This window comes from Pseudochaenichthys georgianus, chromosome 7, assembly GCF_902827115.2.
Source record: "Pseudochaenichthys georgianus chromosome 7, fPseGeo1.2, whole genome shotgun sequence".
Classification (NCBI taxonomy): Eukaryota; Metazoa; Chordata; class Actinopteri; order Perciformes; family Channichthyidae; genus Pseudochaenichthys; species Pseudochaenichthys georgianus.
Genome location: NC_047509.1, coordinates 41,145,709 through 41,171,359, shown reverse-complemented (window position 1 = coordinate 41,171,359; position 25,651 = coordinate 41,145,709). Strand labels below are relative to the sequence as shown.

General features: G+C 48.1%; 1 protein-coding gene across 1 annotated transcript in view; it reads right to left on the bottom strand.

Moving 5' to 3' along the window:
• Positions 1-25,651, bottom strand: part of atp2b3b (ATPase plasma membrane Ca2+ transporting 3b) — a 61,558-nt gene that overhangs the window by 17,936 nt on the left and 17,971 nt on the right. The window contains exons 13-21 of the mRNA XM_034086228.1: positions 17,448-17,554; positions 17,248-17,323; positions 16,547-16,705; positions 15,867-16,046; positions 14,424-14,511; positions 14,245-14,351; positions 11,211-11,402; positions 9,290-9,503; positions 8,415-8,626 (exon numbers count right to left, since the gene is read on the bottom strand). Of these exons, the coding sequence (XP_033942119.1) occupies positions 8,415-8,626; positions 9,290-9,503; positions 11,211-11,402; positions 14,245-14,351; positions 14,424-14,511; positions 15,867-16,046; positions 16,547-16,705; positions 17,248-17,323; positions 17,448-17,554 (1,335 nt within the window). The remainder of the gene's footprint in view (positions 1-8,414; positions 8,627-9,289; positions 9,504-11,210; positions 11,403-14,244; positions 14,352-14,423; positions 14,512-15,866; positions 16,047-16,546; positions 16,706-17,247; positions 17,324-17,447; positions 17,555-25,651) is intronic.

Below are 25,651 nucleotides of genomic sequence, written 5' to 3'. Positions count from 1 at the left end.
TAAAAATGCTCCGTCAGCTACATAAAAGTAAGAACATCTGTCGTCGGTGAAACGCCCTCCTTACTGCAGAACGTCTCTCATTATATGTGTTATAATGTTTTTTTAACCGATGTTGTCTGATTATATAATCATATGCGCGGGCTGCTAGTGTCTGTTGATCTCCAGGTTAACAGCCGCATGAGAATAACCTGCCGAAAGTGCCGATGCTCCATGGCGGAGGCTCCGGTAGAAATTGCCAGGATTTACGTTTTACCCCCTTAATGTCCGACCAATGGTTGAACAGCATTTCCGAGCACATGACTTGTGTTTAAAGTTTATAGTCCGTTTGAGTTTTGCCCGTGTGAACGCAAACCGAACCTTCTGAAAAATGAAACAATGTAACAAACTGTCATCTGGTGCGCACCAGAGAGCGGACTATTAGGTGTCAGAGTCCTTAACCTCACCTGAGCTGAGGTTATCCCGAGCTTGAATGACACACAGAGACCAATCAAGGGCTTTGATTTATGATCTGTATGACAGTGGCCATGTCGGCAGGCCACATCATGTAGACAGCCAGTCACCCTGTCAGGCAGACCACATCATGTAGACAGCCAGTCACCCTGTGTGAGGCAGACCACATCATGTAGACAGCCAGTCACCCTGTGAGGCAGGCCACATCATGTAGACAGCCAGTCACCCTGTGTGAGGCAGACCACATCATGTAGACAGCCAGTCACCCTGTGAGGCAGGCCACATCATGTAGACAGCCAGTCACCCTGTGAGGCAGACCACATCATGTAGACAGCCAGTCACCCTGTGAGGCAGGCCACATCATGTAGACAGCCAGTCACCCTGTGAGGCAGACCACATCATGTAGACAGCCAGTCACCCTGTGAGGCAGACCACATCATGTAGACAGCCAGTCACCCTGTGTGAGGCAGGCCACTTAACAGGCCAGGCCATCGGGAAACCCCCCGGTCCTCCCGATGGCCAGTCCGGGACTGGGTACAGGAGGCGTAGAGCGAGGGATCTTTGTCCACAAGTTAATCGATCGCAGATCGTCGTGGTCGCGGACGGATAAAAAAACAAAACCTAAATGGGTCGCAAAATATACTTGGGCGGCCGTTAATATAACTGGGCGGCCCGCCCAAGTAAAGTCTATGTGTGGGAAACCCTGAAGTATGTAATCCCTGCTGCATCCGATCAAACCAACATGTGTAATGACATGTTGTGGTTGAGTATTGTATTTAGTTATTCATGAAGTATGGCTCCTCCTTATTGGCTATTACCATCATAAACCGTCTTCTTACGATTAGACTTTCATCAGGTCATAGACATGTATGAGCCTGTATGTAATGAGGAGAGCATGGTGGCCAGTATGTATAAAGCTGTTCAGAGCACAATTTCCGTTGTAAAAATTGTAAAAATTCTAAAAGTTGGTGTTTTTCTGAGAATGCCTAGCCAATGTGCATTGTAAAAACGTTCATAAGAGTTAAAGGTGGGGTAGGTAAGTTTGAGAAACCGGCTCGAGATACACGTGGAATGCTCCCGATAGCAATGTGCTTTGACAAAAAATACATAAAAAAATGTAAAAAGCACGACCAATCATTTTAGTCGGCCCGGATAAAATAGCTGGACGGCCTACCTGCCTGTCAGCCTTCCATCTTATCTCGTGCCCTCATTGGTCATGTGCGCGTTCGTGTGTGTTGGAGGAGGGGCTCTGTAAGGAAGTGGCAGATTTTTTCCGGCTGCGTATTTTCAAATTCTAGCGCACTCAAGCTGGTTTCTCCAAAATTACCTACCCCACGTTTAAGTGTTATTTAAAGCAATATATGACCATTTGTGTAAATATGCTTATTGACTTCCTTACTGAGTTGGATGAGAAGATGAATACAAATGTCATGTCTGCCTGTAACATTTAAAGCAAAAGCCAGGAAGAGTTAGCTTAATTGAGCATAAAGACTGGAAACAGCTCGCAGGCTCTGTCCAAAGGTAACCTAATAATTACCTACAATTCTAAAGCTCACTTGCTAACACGTTTGTTTAATTTTGACCAAACTGAAGTATAAAAGTTGAATTTTTGTGGTTTTTCAGGACCAAACATGCTATTTTCACTTAGCTTAAGAGTGTTCATATCCTGCTAGCTTGGACGTGCAGCAACATTTTGTACACAAATAAGAGAATATATAATAGTAGCACGAAGCTATTACTATATTAGCTAACATTAGCCACTATAAGAGAAGATATAATAATAGCACGAAGCTATTACTATATTAGCTAACATTAGCCACTAAAGCTAGTGGTCATACCCAGTGGCGTTTTTACATGTACAAAAGTGGTGGGGCACAAAAAACTTAGATGTCTATAAGCTTCTGCAGTGAGGTTCATGGCTGGCACTGGCACTGACTCTTCAGGTTTACAAATACTATATATGACCTAAATCAAAATATATTATTTTCAAAAGCTTTTTTTTCTGATGCTTCAATTAATAGTTCAACAAAAGGATACCCAAAAAATGTAATTTTATCATTTAAATATTGAATTGTTCTCTCTTAGTAAGATCCCATTTTCAATAAAATTGCGGTCTTACCTTGACATGAAGATGAAGTCCATTTGCCTATCCTTCTGGACAAAAATCTCTATTACTTTTTTGTAAAAGTCCTCCTTATCTTCTTGTAGTTTCAAAAGTCTATCATAAATCTTATCTAATCGATAGTTTTATGATTTAAAAATTATAAAAGTAGGGTAGACATGTGAGCTATTTTCTAAAATCCTATGGAGAAATCTCGTTGCTTTTTTGTCGAGGGAAGCCATGCACAGCTTACTTCCGGGTTTTAGGACGCGTCACTGCAGCTCTCTCGTCTCCTCTTCACACACCACACTTTTCGCGGCACACATACTTACAGCCAATCAGCTCTGAATGATGTGAGATGACGTATGGTGGGGATGGCAGCTCTATGCCCCTATGGTCATTATTTTTTGCCACACACATGAAATAGGAAAATATTCTGAGCATGCGCAGTGTAGTTTTTACAGTCACCGTTCACTTAGAGGGAGGGGCATGATCGGGTTTTGTCCCACATGGCTCTAAACAGCTCAATAGGCACACACTGCAGACACTAATTAGAACACAGACTAAAACAGCAATGTACAGACGAATCAGATGATTAAACATGATCTTAAAATATATTTTATATATTTTAATTATTTTTTTGCATGATTTTTGTAATCATTATTTTTAATACTTTCTGCTGACACTAGGTGGGGCTGTGCCACAAACATTGCATTGTTTGTAATGTAAGCGGAAGGGTTTGTTAAGATCAATGTTTCTTCACATGGTGGGATCGGGTGGGATACAGGTAACCATAGCAACCACGGTCCGTTCAATACAATTGGCTAGAAATGTTTAAATTGAGCTATGAATGTCAGTTTTGGACTGGAGTTATAATACCTATGCCAGTTTCCTTCTAAATATATTCTGATAGCTTTAAGGATTAGTTAAAAAGTAGAAATGATTGAATGTCTAATAACAATATGAATAAAAGGATCCTCTTTTTAAAGTATCTAAGTGGTATTTATGATTCAAATGTAAATGTGTCACTATGAAACAGTTCTGAATTATAAGCGTTGAAACCTTAAATCTGAGACCACAGTAAGCTTGCCTCTGCCGGCCTCTCAGTGGATGAAGCGTGGTATTTTAAACAGCAACATGATCATTTACAACAAAGGCAAGGTTTATCAGTGACACATCATCCTGACACCAAACTACTCAGTCATACATCTCACTGGGAGTATGATACAGTGTATCACGTAACATAATATCTTCCTACAGGGAGGAGGGATCCATTCCTTACTTATCTCCCTCGTTCAACTCTCAAGCTGCCACCAGCTCTCTCATCTCTACATTTCCAAATCCCTCTCAAATGCCTCTTTCACACCAACGCGTTTTCAGCTCCGGCTCGGAGCTGGAGCCTGAAAAGTACCGGTTTTTCCTGTTCACACTGCAGAGGTGCCGCCTCTTAGCTCCGGAATCTGGTTCACTTCCAGCTCCAAAATATTATCGGTCTAGAGGCAAGAGCTTCGGAGCTAAGAGGCGGCGTCGCTTACGTCTCTCTTACGTCGAGGCGGGGGCAGGGGCATGTGATGTTTGTAAAGTTCCAAGTAAAGTCGTCCCTTGTAAAGTCGTCCGATGCCTTCCATTTCATTTCGTAAAAGGATAACCAAAGCGAACAGCGCTTCAATACAATCGGCCATTGTTGTTGTTGTCGATGTGAGGGATTTCCGCGCGGTTTGGATTTTATGAAGCAGGCACGTAAACGGTGACGTCATGACGCAGCAGCGGCAGCTCTGGGCGGTGTGAACAGAGCGGGAGCAGAAAAGGGAAACCGGAGCTGAACCAGAAAAGCTCCCGCTCGGAGCTAGAAAGGGAAAAGCGCTGCTGTGAAAGCCGCATGTGCTGCTCTTTCACTCCATATCACATTCCGTCCCCTCCAGCTCTCTCTTTTCTTCTTTCTCCTCAGAGTACCACGAGCACCGAGCTTTGGAAAATGTCCCTTTTTCTCTCTATCACTAACTCAGATTTGCTTGCTTGACTGTGTTTTTGTGTATGCAAAATTCGCTGCTTAATGCATTGTACTGTATTCTCTGTGAGTCAATTCAACAAACAATTCGCCTTTTGTTGGTAATGTTGGACTCTTAAAGCTTGAAATGTGAAACCGGTTACATTGTGAGAGGCAATGTCAGGCCTAAACATAATCCAATTCCTTTTCCTTCCTTGTACTAAATATACTACATAAGAAGGTGATCAAGTGAGCACAGGCCATAACCGAAATGCAACCTCTATCTGTAGAATCCATTGAAGCTCTTATTGTCACGATTATCATATTATGTCACGTTTTTAGTTTTGTATGTCTAGGTTTGGGTTTATTTTGCTGTTCGGTTCTCCCTGTCTCCCTTGTGTATTGTCTGGTCCCTCTCCCTGTGTTTATCCTCCCCGTCGTTAGTTTCCCTGGTGTGTCTAATTGTCTGATTGTGTTCACCTGTTGCCCTTGTGTTTCTCCTCCCCTGCCCGGCTGTTTCTCGTCTCGTGATTACCCCTCCCTGTATTTAGTCTCGTCTCTTCCTGTGTTCAGTGTTGGTTCGTCTTTTGTTGGTGACTGAGGTCACCGGTGAGTGTTCTGTTTTGTCCAAGTTGTCTAGATTATGCTTGAAATAAAGGTATTTTCAGCGTTATCTGCATTTGGGTCCTGCTTGCTTCACTCACCGTAACAGTACGAACCAACCAAGAAATGGACCCAGCAGATGATCCTTTTGAGGTGGAATTACAACATTTTTCCTTGTATTTGGCTTGCTGCTATGATTGGTGGAAGGGAGCGTCCAGTGTTCTGCAGAAGGAGGCTGCTCTGGTAGAGGCGCACCGGTTGGCTATGGAGAAACCAGGCTTGGTGAAATTCTTACCTGGCTGGATTTTGAACTTCCTCTTGGTGTGTGATTTCCAGCCTGCTGACTACAAACGTCTCGGTGTGTTCCGTCCGGAGTCAAGCCCTGCTTCTTCCCCATATCCTGCTCCTGTCCAGGAGCCGTTCTCCGGAACTCGTCTGGCTTTTGGAGGTCCACGGAGCCTCCAAAAGGCTCCTAAGAAAAGGAGTCGCCAGTCCAGGCTAGCAGCCCGAGCTCCAAGAGCCATGGTTCCAGCCCCAGTTCTGGCCCCAGCAGCCATGGTTCTGGCCCCAGCAGCCATGGTTCCGGCATCAGTACCGGCCCCAGTAGCCATGGTCTCGACTCCAGTTTCGGCTCCAGTACTGGCTCTCCGGCCGACGCCAGCTCCCCGTGTCCTGTCTGCGTACCGGCCGACTCCAGCCCCTCGTCTCCTGTTGGCCCTCCGGCCGACGCCGGCTCCTAGTCGCCTGTTGGCTCTCCGGCCGACGCCAGCTCCCTGTGTCCTGTCGGCGTACCGGCCGACTCCAGCACATCGTCTCCTGTTGGCTTTCCAGCCGACGCCAGCTCCCCGTGTCCTGTCGGCGTACCGACCGACACAAGTCCCCTCTCAGGTCCCCTCTCAAGTCTCTTCTCGAGTCTCCTCTCGAGTTTCCTCTCCAGCCTCCTCTCGAGTTCCCTCTCCAGCCTCCTCTCGAGCCTCCTCTCGAGTTCCCTCTCAGGTCCCCTCTCAGGTCCCCTCTCGAGTTCTTTCTCGAGTCCCCTCTCGAGTCCTCTCTCGGGTCCTCTCTTCTCGAGTTACCTCTCGAGTTACCTCTCCAGCCCTCTCTCTCGAGTCTCCTCTCAAGTTCCCTCTCTCGAGTCCCCTCTCCAATCACCTCTCGAGTTCTCTCTCTCTCTCTCTCTCTCTCTCTCTCTCTCTCTCTCTCTCTCTCGAGTTACCTCTCAAGCCCTCTCTCGAGTCCCCTCTCGAGTTACCTCTCAAGCCCTCTCTCGAGTCTCCTCTCAAGTTCCCTCTCTCGAGTCCCCTCTCCAATCACCTCTCGAGTTCTCTCTCTCTCTCTCTCTCTCTCTCTCTCTCTCTCTCTCTCTCTCTCTCTCTCTCTCGAGTCCCCTCTCGAGTTACCTCTCAAGCCCTCTCTCGAGTCTCCTCTCAAGTCACCGTTCGAGTTCCCTCTCGAGTCTCCTCTCGAGTCTCCGTTCAAGTTCCCTCTCGAGATCCCTCTCGAGTTCTCTCTCTAGAGAGAGAGAGAGAGAGAGAGAGTCCCCACTCAAGTCCCTTCTCAAGTGCCGTTGGAGGTTCCGCTGGGGGTCCTGCCAACTCCATGTCCTGTCCCGTTGGGGATCCCGCCGACTGCTCTCCTGCCGGGGGTCCTGCCAATCCTATGGCCTGTGCCGTTGGAGGCCCCGCCGACTACTCTTCTGCCGGGGGTCCTGCCAACCCTGTGTCCTGTGCCGTTGGAGGCCCCGCCGACTACTCTTCTGCCGGGGGTCCTGCCAACCCTATGTCCTGTGCCGTTGGAGGTCCAGCCGACACCTGTTTCGTCGGGGGTCCTGCCAACTCCATGTCCTGTCCCGTTGGGGGTCCCGACGATTACTGTTCTGCCGGGGGTCCTGCCAACCCTAGGTCTTGTTCTCTTGGAGGTCCCGCCGCCATCTGCCTCGCCGGGGGTCCTGCCAACTCCTGGTCCTCTTCCGTGGGGGATCCTGCCGAAGCCTGTCCCACCGGCTACGGTTCCTGCCCGGCCTCTGGAACTGTCCCGTCAGCGCCTTCCTGCCCGTCCTCCGGAGTTGTTCCGTCGCCGCGGTCTTCGCCCTCGAGCCCGGCCCCCTGAGTACCGCGGTCGTCGCCCTCATGCTCGGCCCCCTGAGAGCCACGGTCTTCGACCTCGAGCCCGGCCCCCTGACTCTTCCTGCTGCTGCCATCGCCCTCATGCTCGGCCCCCTGAGTTCACCCGCTGTGGTCTTCACCCCTCCATGGACTCTGCCTTGCCCCCGGGCCGTCCGCCCGAGATCCCCACCATGGACTCTGCCTTGCCCCTGGGCCGTCCGCCCGAGATCCCTTCCGGGCCCGTCCTCCAGACCCCCTCCACCCACCCCGGTGGCCCTGCCCGGCTGTTTCTCGTCTCGTGATTACCCCTCCCTGTATTTAGTCTTGGCTCTTCCTGTGTTCAGTGTTGGTTCGTCTTTTGTTGGTGACTGAGGTCACCGGTGAGTGTTCTGTTTTGTGCAAGTTGTCTAGATTATGCTTGAAATAAAGGCATTTTCAGCGTTATCTGCATTTGGGTCCTGCTTGCTTCACTCACCGTTGCATCCTTTCACAAACAAAGCCATGTTGGGAAATGCCTTTGGAACAAACTCAGGGCATATGGAGTTGAGAATAACAATGTGATGCAGTAACAACGCTTTAAATGCTTATGCTTACCTGATATTCCTACTGTATCAAACAGAGGAAATTAGAAACCAGGCATTTGACTAGTATAGGTCTGCTTCGAAAAGGACATTGACACTATTTGAGAATTAGCTGCAAACTTAATATCTTTTCTTACAGTGCCAATTAAAAAATGTTTATAAAGTTGTAAGGATAGAAACTAAGAGCAAGCTGTTGTATTGGATTGCAATAATAACGTGGCCACATATATGCAGTAGAATACCATTTATCATACAGGCAGTGCAATAAGCAATATTGCCGTTTCGACATAAATGTACTGAACTGATAGATGGTAGAACATGTTTCTTTAAAATGTTTTGTTTTTCATTGGTGTGCACTCTAAACTACCTGGAAATACCACAAACCAATTGGCCAACATACCTTTGTCGACCCTAAAGTCATCACCTGAAGAAGCCTGGTCAGATTTAACTGAGTGCTAGAGATGCTCAGTCAGGTGGAGTTCTGTACTTTACAACAACATATCACAACCCACATCAATTCATAAACAAACCTCTTACAATATTCTCCAGCAAACAGTATGGAAACATTAAAGGGCGGTAATCCTTACCTGCACGGCAAAGGTTCCCAGAACGATGGTGCAGAAGATGGGGTTGGCAAATATGCCGTCAAAGACGTTTCTCTCTCCGTGGATCTTGCGAGCGTTGATCTCGTTGAAGAGTTGCATGAGGACGAAGGTGTTGAAGATGATGGTGTAGTGCTCAGAGGGCGGGGAGTGGAGCGGGGCGTTGCGGCCGCTGTCGATGTTAAAAATGTGCTCGCCTGGTGCAAGAAGCAGGAAGAGAGAAAAAAGGCACAATTATCAGCTGTGTTGTACACTAGGAAGTGTGTTGGATAGGCTGCTGGAAAAATAACCCATTACCACTGTAACATAACATGTGACGTGTGAATGTGTACACCAAAGCTTTGTTTTTCTTGTCCTGGATTCTTGGTTATTAGCATATATATATATATTGTTTTTAATTCTACTTATTCAATATTCATACAGACCATTAATGAAATCAAACCAAATGAGTGGAGGTGGGAGGGCAGCAAGCATAGCCCTCCTGTTAGGCATCCAGTTCAGCGCTTTTGGTCAGGGACCCAAATACTACGGTATTTTAACTGAAAACTTAGATGGTAGGTTTCCATGTGTGTAAGTATATAAATACATGTCCATGCCCAGATTACAATACAGTTTCATATTTCATACTATTTTTAAATCAATAATTATTGTTTTCATTTTTTTATATATATTTGATATCATCCAATGATAGAGCTGGTTATTTCTGGCTGTTTTAATAGTACATTAAATTGTATTCCTTCCTGTGTGTGTGTGTGTGTGTGTGTGTGTGTGTGTGTGTGTGTGTGTGTGTGTGTGTGTGTGTGTGTGTGTGTGTGTGTGTGTGTGTGTGTGTGTGTGTGTGTGTGTGCGTGTGTACGTACCTATGAACAGCAGGGTGAAGATGATGATCAGCTGGTACACTCCGTGGCCCACGATGTTCTTCATCATGGTCAGTGAGATGAGTGGGTTGTTCCGACCGTAGGGTTTCCGTAGCAACAGGTCCTCAGTGGGGGGCTCAGTGGCCAGAGCCAGAGAAGCAAAGGTGTCCATGATGAGATTCACCCACAGCATCTGCACCGCCTTCAGAGGAGAGTCCTGCAGAGAGTGTAACAAAACATCTGTGTCACCAAGCAACACCCACACACACACACATACACACACACACACACACACACGGGGGTTTGTAGGAAGACCCTGATTCCTTTAGAACAGTTTACAGCTCATAGAAAGTGTGACAAAGGGACCAGTATTGTGTAAGAGGTCACAAGCCAACAGGGTGGGAACCACTGTTTAAATCAATGCATTGTATTTTAGTACATTTTCACTATGATTTTAATATAACATCTTAACCCAAATAGAAACCGGTGTCAGATATGCCTTTTCAAAAGATGTTGAGTAAAAGATAGCTGTGCGATTTATAGACAACAGAACATTTCATGTGTCTTCCTGATGGACAACCAGTGGTGGAAAGTAAATATTTGAGGAACTTGTACTTTACTTGAGTATTCTCACAATATGCTACTCTATACTCTTACTCCACAACATTTATTAATTAATTTATTATTTATCAAGATTTAGTGACTTTTCAGATGAAGATGTTGCATTAAAAACATGTGATACGCTTTCAAATCAAACCAATACATTGACTGTTTAAGGGGGATAAACCAATTATACAATTTATATAATAAAAAGTTCCTAGAATCAATAATTTGTGTATACAAATTGTGTTTGTCTGAGACAGTAAAATACTACCTGATGCTACAATATGAAAAATAATCTCATATTTAATAATAAATCACATATGCAGGAAATGTTTCTGCATTTGTACTTTTATATGTTATACTCTTGATAATACTTCTGTACCTTTACTTAGGAATGTTGGAAATATACTTGTAATGGAGTATTTATACATTCATGTATTGCTACTTTTACTTAAGTAAGTAAGTAAGTAAGTAAGTAAGTAAGTAAGTAAGTAAGGGATAATGTGCAGTGAGGCGGTCATTATGGGGAAGAGAACACCTGAACGGTGTTCTCTTCGATAGCGTTTTTGTGGACCTTTTTGATTACAGATTTGAAAACATCGTTGCTTGCTTTAAAAGTAGCACAATTCATGATGTCAAACCTTGGAAAGTATCTAGATATCCCTGCCCTGATGCCAAATGAACTGGCAACTGCATATGTGTTACCGTTTGATGTCTATCTCTGGACCGTTGCGTAAAAAGGAGATGTTTCTGCCCCGTTACTTCTCCTGTTTTCTTGTACTAGTTCAGTTTGCTTTTCGGCCAGACTGTATACAGTTCAATCAACCGGACTTCTTTCTGCAGATGTCAGCGTCCTTAACAACGGTCAATAAATCCTTGACAGCGGTCTGTCTGTACTGGATTAACAACGTGTCACGTGATCTGAATTGACCAATCAGAATCGAGTATTCAACTAAGCCATGTAATAAAGGATCTTAATACTTCTTCACAATCAAGCAATCAAATATATATGATTCTGAAAAAGGGCCTCAGTTATAAGTACTTTTAGTTTTGGTAACAGGAAACAAACTGGCACCTGTCCACTCTCCATATTCGTTCCCTTCTGGGACTTGAACCAGGGACCATCTGGTTTCCATGCCAAGCCCTACAGACACAGTCTCTGCAGCCCTAAACATGCTTAGTGTGAAAAATGCATTAAAAGCATTGTAGCGTTTTGCTTTGTAGCAGATAGAGGGTGAGTGATGTTCACAGAAGTGCCGTCTCTGTGACTGAGTATGAATGCACGTGTGTCAATGTGTATGTTTATTAATAAATGTGTCACCTGAGTGATGCAGGCCCCGGTGAAGGCCACGATGACAGCCACTACGTTGACTGTGAGCTGGAACTGCAGGAATTTGGAGATGCTGTCGTAGACATTTCGGCCCCACATCACCGCCTTCACAATGCTGCTGAAGTTGTCATCAGTCAGGATGATGTCAGACGCTTCTTTAGCCACATCCGTCCCCGCAATACCCTGACACACAATGAGACAGTGAGGAGCAGACGGACACTCGTCACATGATTCACGCAAACACTCAAATGATGTTGGAGTGCTACTGTGTGAATATCTTGTTGCCCTGACTCCAATTGCAAGTGAGAAAGGTCCGTGACCATAACGTAGGGTTACGTATGGATGTTATATAAGCACAGCGGAGCCCTCTACTGGACTCTATGGGTACTCCCCTGTATCCTATTCATGCACGCATTCCTTCACTGAGACTTCCCTATACGTAGCCGGCCCCCTGGGCAGGCCTACCGGAATGTGCGCCCATCCACCGCATAAGAGGCGGCCTCGCCCGCTCACTGCTATCCCTTTACTTTCTCTTCAGCTCAGTAGCATAGGGCAGCAGGGCTCCATGAGTAGAGGGCTCAGCTGTGCTTATATGACATGGGTTACCATACGTAACCCTATGTTATATCTCTCACAGGCCGATGTATACCCGCTCTGCTGTCCCGCGAGAACACCGTTCCATCCCCCTGTTTCGGACCGGCTTTCTATTTAGTAGCCGCTGCGCCTCTCTCACCTCTCCCTCGGCCGTAGCCAAGGAGAGAGAAAGAGGCTGCAGCTGGCCGGGCACACCCTGATGCGCTTACCCCGCGGAGGTGTGCCAAAACGTAGAGGATTTCCTCCTCTTGCCTTAATGCAGGGGAAAACCTCCAGCCCCTATGGGCCCATGTGCGCGTTACATCCCCCGGGGCCGGGGGCCCGGGAAACATAAGCACATTACGTCCGGGGAGGGGGTCAGATACCCCCTGACCCACAGCCCCCCCTCTCCCTCCTCACCAGTCCTGTGTTGCCCCAGCAAGCACAGACGATGAAAAGGAGCTTAATGAAGGGGCCTGGTGTTGACCAAGATGCCGCCGTGCATATGTCCTCCACACTTACGCCACTAAATAAGGCTGTTGATATAGCCATGGCTCGTGTAGAGTGTGCACGGACTCCCGTGGGGAAGGCCCTGTCCGCCTGTCCGCCGCTGCCATCTGCACCCCGAGCTTGTATATCTTATCCAGAAACTCAAGCATCTCTCGGTCACGCGGCAGCGTGGGCAGGAGCAGATGGGCCGCCAGGCTATCCTCCAGCGGGGGCACACCGGGACACTCCGTGTCTGAGTGGCCCTCCACCCTGAGGATTCCTGCCCAAGTAGCCACCGTAGCCTTCGTTTTCAGTGGCTGCCGCCACGTGGCTTCCACACACCGCCAGATGTCTGGCAGAGGGGGTGAAACAAAGGCCGGCCCGTGCCGTAGAAGTAGCCACCGTAGCCTTCGTTTTCAGTGGCTGCCGCCACGTGGCTTCCACACACCGCCAGATGTCTGGCAGAGGGGGTGAAACAAAGGCCGGCCCGTGCCGTAGCCTTCGTTTTCAGTGGCTGCCGCCACGTGGCTTCCACACACCGCCAGATGTCTGGCAGAGGGGGTGAAACAAAGGCCGGCCCGTGCCGTAGAAGTAGCCACCGTAGCCTTCGTTTTCAGTGGCTGCCGCCACGTGGCTTCCACACACCGCCAGATGTCTGGCAGAGGGGGTGAAACAAAGGCCGGCCCGTGCCGTAGAAGTAGCCACCGTAGCCTTCGTTTTCAGTGGCTGCCGCCACGTGGCTTCCACACACCGCCAGATGTCTGGCAGAGGGGGTGAAACAAAGGCCGGCCCGTGCCGTAGAAGCCCTGACGCAGGCGGCTCACCGGCCTCGGAGGTATCGGTGGGGGAAGCGGCAAGCCTGCACGCTCCGCCGCCATAGCCATTACCGCCGAGAAGTCCTGACGAGCCGACCTCTGCTGATGGCCTTCCTGGCGGTCAGCCGAAATCCCGGACGACGAGGTGTCATCATCGTCCTCCACTCCGATGCCAGGACCCGTCCGGGCTGCTGGGATGGCGAAAACAAAGGGCACTCCATGCACGAGGTCCTCCATCTCCACCACGTCGAGCTCTGGGTCTTCCACCGGCGAGACGTAACATCCCTCGAACACCGCCACTCTGCTGGATCGGGTCAATAGCCGACAGGTGCTGCAGACTGCTGATGGAGGCAGGTTAGCCGCCGCATGGTCAGACCCCAGACACCGAGTATGGGGATCGTCACTCCCGATAGAACCCGGACACGAAGGACACGGTGACTCAGGTGAGTCCATATTCGATTCGTTGTCCAAAGAAAACTTTTTCTTGCTCTTTCTATCCGTTGTCTCTCACTCAGTTACTCAATAGCTGCTTAGCTAAAAGAGAAAGGGATAGCAGTGAGGGGGCGAGGCCGCGTCTTATGCAGTGGATTCGCGCGCATTCAGGTAGGCACGCCCAGGGACCGCCTACGTTTAGGGCAGTCTCAGTGAAGGAATGCGTGCATGAATAGGATACAGGGGAGTACCCATAGAGTCCAGTAGAGGGCGGAGCCTGTGAGAGATATAACCACTATTAAACCACACTATTAAAACGTTTTTTAGTGTAGCATAGTGTATAACCTACAATAGATGGGGGTCAGCACACCCCCAGTTTGGAGAAACACACAGCAGTACCAGTAGAGGGTAAATGACGTACTGCTGTGGATTGGGTAGCTGCAAAACAGATTGTAGACCCCAATACAAATCAGTTTGGCTGGGTTAATTTGTTTATGTCCTCTGTTCGTCAACAAGATGTCTGACAGCAAGGTGCATTGACAAAATGATAAGTATGCTTCAACTGAAGCCACTTATTAAGGTGGCTAAAATATATTTTGCTGAGCAGTAAATTGCTTAGCAGATTCTTCAAAATGGGGATGCAATAATGCATTATTGTAGCTACAGAAGGTATGAACAATAAATACACATTATTGGTGAATACTCTTTCAGGTTACCATGGCAAAGCCAACATCAGCCTTCTTCAGAGCTGGTCCGTCATTGGTTCCATCTCCTGTTACTGCGACAACCTGCCTCTGCTCTAACACCGTGCTGTCGATGATGCCTGGACACAAAAAGGGGGTCAGATGGGCTCCAAGTGTGTGTGAATGAATCTGTTTATAAAGCTGAAGCTCACCTTTGACCAGAGTGTGTTTGTCCGTTGGCGAGGATCGAGCTAACACGCGAAGTTTGGGCCAGACTTTGTCAATGCGTTCCTGTTCGATCTGTCAGATGGAGAGAAACAAGGGGGGAAAGAGTGTGATGATTAATTACATCATAAAGAACCTATTAGCTGTTCTCTTCTTTCAATAGATGTCACTTTTGGATCTTGGATGGAGAATAAAGTATTAGGAATTGGTTCTAGCCGCTGCAGTGCCAGCTGGGGATGTGCTGCTGCTTTTTTGGTATCACTTGAGTGTTTCTACACATTTTCAATAGCAACTCTAGAGTCTAGGCATCGTGAGTGCAAAGGTGGCCATGAGAAGGTAATGGGGTGTGTTGGAGCCAGTATTTAGATTTGTATAAGAAAGGCCACCTAATTGTGACATCTGTAGTCAACGCACTATAAAGGACTACAATTCCCACGGCGCCTGTGCTAAAGCCACAGTGATGGGTAACCTGTTGAGAGACGCCGTCGAGGAACAGTTTTTAACAATGTCGTGGCTTCCTTCCTTGTCTTTACATTATGCTTATAACTTCATAACTTAAAGCGTACTCGTACCGTACACGTACATACGAACCGTACAAGTACCCTTTAAGTTATGAAGTTATAAGCATTATCAAGAAAGAAAGAATACCTAGTGGCTTGATGTAAAGACAAGGAAGGAAGCCACGACAGGGTGTTTCTCAATCTCGAGTAAAGCTGCTCCAGAGCCACTATTTCAAGCATACTACGTCATCGAGTTCCGCCGAAGAACTGTTCCAATGTCCAGCATACTTGGAATTCTACCGAGCCCGGCGGACTTCGTTTGGAGAAATGTCGAGGCTGCACATGAGTAGACTCCGCGGTCTTAAAATCCCCACAATGCTTTGCGCACGGACCAATTTCCCCAAATCTGTGGCGGAAAATGTAAGGCGGGGCCTCTCATATGACGCACACCTGCACACTTGCTAGCCTGTTCCACTCTTCGTTTTCCGAATGCCAGGAAGTATTCTTGCCTCGCTTCTGAAGCAAGACGCTCGGAAGACATGTGCTACCAAGCAAGCGTACTCGACATTGAGAAACACCCATGGTCTCAATCAAGACATTTTTTTGAGGAGTTCTGACAGTTGGCAACCAAATATTTGGTGCATTACTGCAACCAACCAGACTGGAGGAGCAGACTGTCAGAAGAAATCAATTATTCTAGGTCTCGAACATGCTTTTACTGATAGTGTAGCCGAGCTCTCATTGCCTTCCACCACGACATAAGCAGGAAACCAAGGGAAGGAGATTTCACATCACCTATATGTTCTCTGAGTAGAAAATCCTCTCACAATATAATGCCTGCATGACAGACAGAGGCGTTATCAGATCATAAGCGGAAGTGGCAACACTAAAGGAACCACTTTTATGTAACTTTACTCAACCCCAGCTCACCTCTCCTTTCTCGTTCCTGATTCGTCGGTTGAATTCTTTGCCGTCTATACAGATGAAGTCGTCCCCTGGTTGGATGATGCCACATTTAACAGCAATGGCCCTGGCTGTGCTGATGTTGTCTCCCGTCACCATCCGCACCGTGATGCCTGCGCGCTGACACTTACGGATGGCCTCTGGTACCTTAGAGAGACAGTTACAATTACAATTCATCTAGATTATAACATGAAATAGATCTATATAAGTGTGTGGACATTTGAGCCAACATGATGCAGATATATGTTTTGTTTTATTTAGGTTGTGTGCTTTTATATTATTTCTTTCTGATATTTTTATATTTTTTTCACATTCTAATTTTAATATCTGAATATTAAATTAGATTAAAAAACACTTGATATATTAAAGTATATTATATAGAGAACACAATTTAAAATCTAAAGATAAGTTGTAATACACTGTAATAGAGCCAATTACTACTAAAACAAAATATGATGGTGCTCGTTCATTATTATGATGGATACAATGGTCTTAGAATGACAATAACTACATTAATTGCGATTTTCTTTTCATCCCCCAACAAAATAAGTGATCAGAACTATAATTATTCACACAGTATGGACTGCATATAAAGACAGTACTGTCTCAGAGTGGAACTAGTCTCACCCAGACTGCCCTGCTCCTACCTCAGGCCGCACAGGGTCCTCTATCCCCACCACAGTGATGCAGGTCAGCTCCGTCACTATCTCAGCTTCGTTCTCCCAGTCTGGCTCTGGATTCCCCGGCAGGTCACGGTATGCGATGCAGATGGTCCTCAACCCCTCACAGGCCATGGGCTCGATCACCTGTTATTCAGGGAGGGGGTCCACAAAATCTCATTCCGCATCAAACCACAGACTGCTTCATTTACATTCCCATAATCTGATGAACACAAATGGGATTAAACACAAGGGGGAAGTTTGTGTCAGGTGACCTTTTGTGTTCTTCTGTGAGAATGTTCTGTGACAGGGATGAAGGGAAAAGCCCCAGGCCTGCTGCAGCCAGCAGAGGGGCGTATGATGTAAAGAGCAGGTGACACAAAGCTGCTACAGTGCAAACTGAACTACTGAGCTGGAAGAAAGTTGTTCAAAACTGTTAATCCTGAACCATTTATGTCAGTCAGCCTGTCAGTCAATGTAACCTTCCTTCCTTGTGCAGCCTGCATAGGCTACTCTGCTATGTGAAGAATTGAAACATGTGTTTTGCTGCTAAAGATTGTACTCACATGCAACTAGACTGATGTAGCAAGTAGTCATATGCATCTCAAACCCTATTTCACCAGGTCCAAATTAAAGATATTTTAAAGATACTATTCAGCACATTGGAATGTTAATTCATCAAGTCTCACCTGTTTGACCATCTCATCTCTGTCACGTGGGCGGAAAGTGCGTGCTTCTCCATTGGTATCCAGGATGAAGGAACACCTAGAGGACAGAAACACTCGTGAGCCAAGCATCTTTGGTCTTTTACATTCTCTATTTAATTAGACAATCTAATAATCAGTGTTCCACTATCACATTTCCCCTCCACACCTCCTCCCCCACTCACTTCTTCAGCAGGATCTCAGAGGCTCCTTTGCTGTAGATGCGGAAGGAGCCATCAGGCAGCTTGATCACTGTGCACATGGATTTACGCACTGAGTTGAACGTGTACACCTGAGAGGAAGACAGGTGGACAGGTAAGATCCAGACTCGTCAGAGCAGAGATAGACAGAACATGTATCATGTTTGTACTGTGATCTGCAAGCAAAGGGCGGCACACACATGTTTGTCACTGTTTTAGTTAGATCCAATGTGGGACTTTTTAAAACCAATGCTGATTCTTTTCTCCTCCAAGTAAGTCATGTTTTCAGCTCTTTCTGTCTGTCAGCAGGATTGCAGAAAAACTAGTAACCTGATTTTCATAACACTTTGGGTAAGGGTGAAGCATGGGCTAAGACATTTTGTAGCAGATATAATAAGGCGGATATGCAAATGAGGTTTTAGTTCTATTGGAATTGCACAATATGGCATTTGTGCTGCATTCATGTAGTATATTAAAAGTTTGTTCCCGACTAGGAAAAGCCACAGTAAAGCCCCCTCGTGTGACAACAGAAACTCTGAAACATATTAAGGTGTTGTTAAAATGAGCAATACATCACTACACATCTTCTCTGTTGTTTGCACCACCTAAAGAACGACCCTGAGGACTTGAGGACACAACACTAGGGCCACCAGGGTGGGTGGAGGGGGTCTGGAGGACGGGTTTTGGGCTGACAGCCCAGGAGCACAGCGGAGGGCCCGGAAGGGGTCTCGGGCGGACGGCCCGGGGGCAAGACAAAGTCCAAGGTGGGGGTCTCGGGCGGACGGCCCGGGGGCAAGGTAGAGTCCATGGAGGGGCGAAGACCACAGCGGGCAAACTCAGGGGGCCGAGCATGAGGGCGAAGGCAGCGGCAGGAAGAGTCAGGGGGCCGAGCATGCGGGCGAAGAGTGGCACTCAGGGGGCCGGGCTCGAGGGCGAAGACCGCGGCTCTCAGGGGGTCGGGCTCGAGGGCGAAGACCGCGGCTCTCAGGGGGCCGGGCTCGAGGGCGAAGACCGCGGCTCTCAGGGGGTCAGGCTCGAGGGCGAAGACCGCGGCTCTCAGGGGGCCGGGCTCGAAGGTGAAGACCGCAGCTCTCAGAGGACCGGGCTCGAGGGCGAAGAACAGACAGCTTCGGAGGCCGGGCAGGAAGGCGCTGACGGGACAGCTCCGGAGGCCGGGCAGGAAGGCGCTGACGGGACAGCTCCGGAGGCCGGGCAGGACCCGGTGTTGGCCGGACAGGAACCCGAGCCGGTGGGACAGGCTTCGGCAGGATCCCCCACGGAAGAGGATCAAGAGTTGGCAGGACCCCCGACGAGACAGGTAAAGGCGGGACCTCCAACGGAACAAGACATGGGATTGGCAGGACTCTCAGCGGGCCCTCCAACGGAACAGGACATAGGGCTGGCAGGACCCCCGGCAGAAGAGCCGTCTGCGGGACCCCCAACGGGACAGGACACAGGGTTTTTCAGGACCCCCGGCAGGAGAACAGTCGTCGGGACCTCCAACGGCACAGGACATAGGGTTGGCAGGACCCCCGGCAGAAGAGTAGTCGGCGGGACCTCCAACGGCACAGGACATAGGGCTGGCAGGATACCCGGCAGAAGAGTAGTCGGCGGGGCCTCCAACGGCACAGGACACAGGGTTGGCAGGACTCCCGGCAGGAGAGTAGTAAAATAATATAGGAATACTACAAAGATCTAGATACATAGCTAATAAAATGGCACTACAGAAAAAACTATAGTAATACAATAGCTGGTGAAAAATACAAACTTACTAAAGGACACTATTCAACTCTTATAGTATACTATAGTAATACTATAATTCATTTATAGTTCATTTCGTAAGGGAGGTGCATACAGCAGTTTTCGACAGATACAGCCCACTCAAAAATATATTGTTATATAAAACTAATTAAGATATACATATATATATATATATATATATATATATATATTAGCTGTACAGGAGGCCTTCAACTCACACCTCCGGCGGAGCTTTTCGGGCATTCCTGTGGAGATTGGGGACATTGAACCAGAGTGGTCGGTGTTCAAAGCCTCTATTGCCGAAGCCTCTATTGCCGAAGCCGCGGCGGGGAGCTGTGGTCTCAAGGTCCTAGGTGCCTCAAGGGGCGGTAACCCTCGAACCTCCTGGTGGACACCGGTGGTCAGGGAAGTCGTCCGACGAAAGAAGGAGGCCTTCAGGGATTTGTTGTCCCGGGGGACTCCCGAGGCAGTTGCAAGGTACCGACAGGCCCGAAGGGCAGCAGCCTCATCCGTGGCCGAGGCAAAGCAGCGGGTGTGGGAGAAGTTCGGAGAAGACATGGAGAAGGACTTTCGGGCGGCACCAAAGTTGTTCTGGAAAACTGTCCGACACCTCAGGAGGGGGAAGCAGGGAACCATCCAAGCTGTGTACAGTAAGGATGGGACGTTGTTGACCTCAACTGATGGAGTGTTAGGGCGTTGGAAGGAACACTGCTCCCCCTTGGCCAGATCATACGTCAATTCGGTCTCAATTTCCACTGCTACGCTGACGACACTCAGCTCTATCTCAGCACCTCACCATCCGCCCAGCTCCCTCCACAGTCTTTGGTCAACTGTCTCCATGCCATAAAAACCTGGATGACAGCAAATCTACTCAAACTCAACAGTAAGAAGACTGAGCTCATGGTTGTGGCCCCCAAAGCACTGCTCCGGAAGGTTGGGGATCTCCTCCTCCACATTGACGGCTGTTCCATCTCCCCGTCTCCCGAAGTCCGTAACCTGGGTGTCATCCTTGACTCCACTCTCTCATTTCAGTCACACATCAAATACGTCACTAAGTCTGCCTTCTATCACCTCAGGAACATCTCCCGTCTACGACCATCACTCTCTAATTCCGTGGCCGAGACCCTCATTCATGCATTCGTCTCCTCCCGGTTGGATTACTGCAACGGAGTCCTGTTCGGGGTTCCCAGTAAAGCCCTGGACAGGCTCCAGTATGTGCAGAACTCGGCTGCCAGGGTGCTCACTCACACCAAGCCCTGGCAGCACATCACCCCCACCCTGATCCACCTCCACTGGCTCCCAGTCAAGCACCGTATCACCTATAAACTCCTTCTTCTGACTTACAAATCCCTCCATGCCCTCGCCCCCCAATACCTGTCTGACCTTCTCCGCTACCACACTCCATCCCGGAAGCTAAGATCATCTGGACAGGATCTCCTCTCCACCCCCCGCACCAGGTTGCGGACTTTTGGTGACAGAGCCTTCAGTGTGGCATCCCCCACCCTCTGGAACTCTCTCCCCCCGAAATCCGCAGCGCCCCAACCCTGGACATTTTCAAAAAAGCCCTCAAAACGCACCTTTTTACCAAGGCTTTCCCCACTGTATAGTTAGTTTAATAGGTTTATTTTTTCCGCTACTTCCCCCCCCACCCCCTTAACCTGTCTGCCTTTTTTTTTCCCCTACTCCCCCCCCCCCCTACCTGACTTGTAAAGCGACCTTGGGTTTTCTGAAAGGCGCTATAAAAATATTATATATTATTATTATTAACACTTTGAGGAACTCCTGAACCCGACAACTCCGCCCTCTATGTTAGAGGCAGAGCTGAAGTATGACGGGGGATCAAAACCAATCTCCCGGGGGGAGGTCACTGAGGTCGTCAAACAACTCCACAGTGGCAAAGCCCCGGGGGTGGATGAGATCCGCCCGGAAATGCTGAAGGCTCTGGGTGTTGAGGGACTGTCATGGTTGACACGTCTCATCAACGTTGCGTGGAAGTCGGAAACAGTACCGAAGGAGTGGCAGACCGGGGTGGTGGTTCCCCTTTTTAAAAAGGGGGATCAGAGGGTGTCTGCCAATTACAGAGGCATCACACTACTCAGCCTCCCCGGGAAAGTTTACTCTAAGGTACTCGAAAGGAGGGTCAGGCCGATTGTCGAACCTCAGATTGAGGAGGAACAATGCGGATTCCGTCCTGGTCGTGGAACGACGGATCAGCTTTTTATTCTCGCAAGGATCCTGGAGGGGGCTTGGGAGTACGCTTATCCGGTCTACATGTGTTTTGTAGATTTGGAGAAGGCGTATGACCGAGTTCCCAGGGAGTTACCGTGAGAGGTGCTGCGGGAGTATGGGGTGAGGGGGTCTCTACTCAGGGCCATCCGATCTCTGTACTCCCAAAGCGAGAGCTGTGTCCGGGTCCTCGGCAGTAAGTCGGACCCATTTCCGGTGAGGGTTGGCCTCCGCCAGGGCTGCACTTTGTCACCAATCCTGTTTGTAATATACATGGATCGGATTTCGAGGCGTAGTCATGGGGGAGGGGGTCTGCAGTTCGGTGGACTAAGGATTGCACCACTGCTTTTTGCAGATGATGTGGTTCTAATGGCTTCATCGGTCTGCGACCTTCAGCACTCACTGGATCGGTTCGCAACCGAGTGTGAAGCAGCTGGGATGAGGATCAGCACCTCCAAATCTGAGGCCATGGTTCTCAGCAGGAAACCGATGGACTGTCCACTCCAAGTAGGGAATGAGTCCTTACCCCAAGTGAAGAAGTTCAAGTATCTCGGGGTCTTGTTCTCGAGTGAGGGAACAATGGAGCGTGAGATGGGCCGGAGAAGCGGAGCAGCGGGAGCGGTACTGCAGTCGCTTTACCGCACCGTTGTGACGAAAAGGGAGCTGAGCCAGAAGGCAAAGCTCTCTGTCTACCGGGCCATTTTCGTTCCTACCCTCACCTATGGTCATGAAGGATGGGTCATGACCGAAAGAACGAGATCGCGGATACAAGCGGCCGAGATGGGTTTTCTCCGCAGGGTGGCTGGTGTCTCCCTTAGGGATAAGGTGAGAAGTTCGGTCATCGGGGAGGGACTCGGAGTTGAGCCGCTCCTCCTTCGCGTCGAAAGGAGCCAGTTGAGGTGGTTCGGGCACCTAGTTAGGATGCCACCTGGGCGCCTCCCTAGGGAGGTGTTCCAGGCACGTCCAGCTGGGAAGAGACCAAGGGGTAGACCTAGGACCAGGTGGAGGGATTATATCTTTTCGCTGGCCTGGGAGCGCCTTGGGATCCCCCAGTCAGAGCTGGTTGATGTCGCCAGGGAAAAGAAAGTGTGGGGCTCTCTGCTGGAACTGCTACCCCCGCGACCCGACCACGGATAAGCGGGAGAAGATGGATGGATGGATGGATATTAGCTGTACACTTTACGAATATAATAGTTTTTTATGGACAACTTTACCATTCAATCTCGTCCAACTGATCTTGCAGCTGTGACTGCTCGGCTCTTGGTAGTTCAGGCATTTATCAAACCTGGCAACTCCGGGCTTCCTTGCAGCTGTCAATCAAAGTCCAGTGGCTCCGCCCCAAAGTGCTAGAAACTTTTCACGTGCGTAGATAGACTCCGCGAGGCTGACACTGCGCATAGCCGCTCGCGGGGGTTTAATCTGCGCGCGAGGGTCATTTTATGCGCGTGTAAAAGCACATTTTCCGCTCGTGAGTGGCTTGTTTTACGCACTAGAATATTGACCCAAATCTGACTCCATAGCCCTGCCTCTCCCCACCTCTGCTGCTCACCCCCGCGTCAAAGTAAACTGCACACTGAATTCAGATTATTTATCTTTCTCTCGATATGGACATAAACGCGAGTGAAGTCTAATCTGACAGGACGGAGACACCTCTCAAACTACCTACACTAGTTATAAATATGTTTATTTTTACTGTCGGCCGGGTCACTCGTTACTGGATCAGCTGCTGCATGAGACAGACACTGGCGCTGTCCGAAGAGAGGGAGGAAAAAGAGAGGCTCCATGTATTTTATTATTATATTATATAGATTCGTTATTCATTTGTTTTAAAGCTCAATAAATAACAAAGAACACCTTTGACCGGCACTTTTATCATTTTGTCCGGAAGATTTAAACTTTAATACACGTTGACTGGCGAAAAACTGAAGGCGGCGACTCAAACAAACGAATCGTTTTGTGGGAGGAATCAGTTCATCTCGTTCACTTAAAAGATTCGTTCAAAAAGAACGAATCGTTCGCGAACGACCCATCACTCTGCCCAATCCGCGGTAGCAGTTTGTAGTTGGTTTGAGCGGTTGTGATTTAGTGAGCTTGTATTTTTTCGGTACATTTACATTGCATTTCACCATTTGTAATCATGGTGAGCTGGAGTTTGTGCAGGTTGCACACATTTCCAGCCTGGCCAGGGCATCGAGTCCACAGTTTCCCTAACAGGAAAAGGACCGGAGCTAGCTTTCGTTCCTGGGTGCATTGTGCGAGGTGCATCCACCTCCCTGCAGCACATACTCTCCACAGCTGAGGCCTATCAAACAAAACGTTTATCAGGAAACCGTATTACATCTCTCTCCCCCCCTTCGCTCCTCTCTCTCTCCCCTCCGGTACACAGCACCGTAAGACGTAGTGTGGAGTTGCATGAGGTAACGCGAGATCCGGCTGATACTTGCGCATTAGTTTCTGTTATGGATCAGTATCAACAGTCCTGCCAGTAACGTTACTATATTATCAATACTACTTTAGTTATAGCCTGATATATGATAGCTAACTTTACAATGTTGTGATGTGACTGACGTTAGCTAACATTAACTGTAGCTAACGCCGGTCACTCACCAAGACAGCTGCCCTGTTCTCCACTGGTTCTCCTCACACCACAGCTCCATTTCTCGCCGATGGCCGTTATTTCTTCTAATCCTTGGCTGCTCCTGGTCTCTTGGACGCCTAGCAGGCTCATAATTATAATCATATGCATTCGAATATATATTTTCAACCTCTTCTGTGTCAAAACTAGCATTGTGATCCATGTTTATTAATATGTTACACCGGCTGCTCTCCCCCATGTTACGCAGGGTCGGCTCTAGAACAAATCGAATGGGGGGGAAATCATTTACCATGGGGGGGCACACACTGCGGTCAACAACCAACACACAAACACCAACGCAACTTCAAAAAACATGCTGTAAAGTCTATTGTCTTTCACACACATTGCCGGGTGTAGTGCTATTGTATAGCACCTATGACTTGTGCATACATGCACGGTTGTGGCACAACCACCAAAACAGAAACATATGGACATAGGCCACCATATAAAAAGTGTGCAAATGTATTTAGTATCCTATCCATGTGAACATGTTTTAGGTGGGGGTGGACCTAACCTCCTCTAGGAGGGTCTGGGGGCATGCTCCCCCGGGAAGATTATTTTTAAAATATTGAAGTTAAATGCATCAATCTGGTGCACTTTGAGAGCAAAATGAAGAGATCTATGGTTAGCCTACATCTCTCAGCATCCATATGAAACAGAACTGTACACAGATTTACTTTTTCTTTATGGATATTTTACTAATCACTCCCCTTTTAAACTGTATTCTTGTGTTACTGTCCTATAGTATTTCATACCTGTTTTTCATTTATTCTCTTATTCTTTAATAACTATAATGATCATAGCCAAAAGGTATTCCTCGCAAATACTTGTTCACATAAATGGTGACCAAACAGTTTGAGACCCACTGAGATAAGTTAACCTACACTAAAGTTAACTATCTAAACACTGAGAGAGTCCTTACCTCACTGAGCTGACGTTATAAGATCCTCTCAGTCTGACAGGAGAGGACTGTCCTCCACCTTGGTGTAGAAACAGCTCTTTATATCCGTTAGCATAGCTAGCTAACCAGATGCTAACAACAACATTTCAAGTTACCGCTCGCAAACTCACAAAATGCACTCTTGCCACACACACACACATACACAGAGCCAAGCTTGAATGAAACACAGAGACCCAGAGGTAGGCTACTTGTACTGTACTGTATATTATTTTCGATGGCTTTACTGTATAATCAGTGAAACGGATGAACAGATCACCACTGGGCTTTCATCTAAACACACAGCCACGTAATGATAACAAAACAAAGGTCGGGGGTCATTGGTCAAGCAACACACCAATCAAAGAGCAGCAGTGAGCACACTTCAGGCTGTGTTTTATATTTCTATTATTTATTTCTAATGTATTTCATACAAAAAAACTTTAGTGGAAACGTTTTCACTTATATGATTTTTTTTTTTTAAACGGCAAAGTGGCAAGGCTTGCCCACCCTGCGTTGGGGGGGCACAGTGACTCATTTGGGGGGGCATGGCCCGCAAATGACCCCCTATGATGCCGACCCTAATGTTACGTCACATGCGGAGGTCACATGGGGAGGCTTTTTTTATGC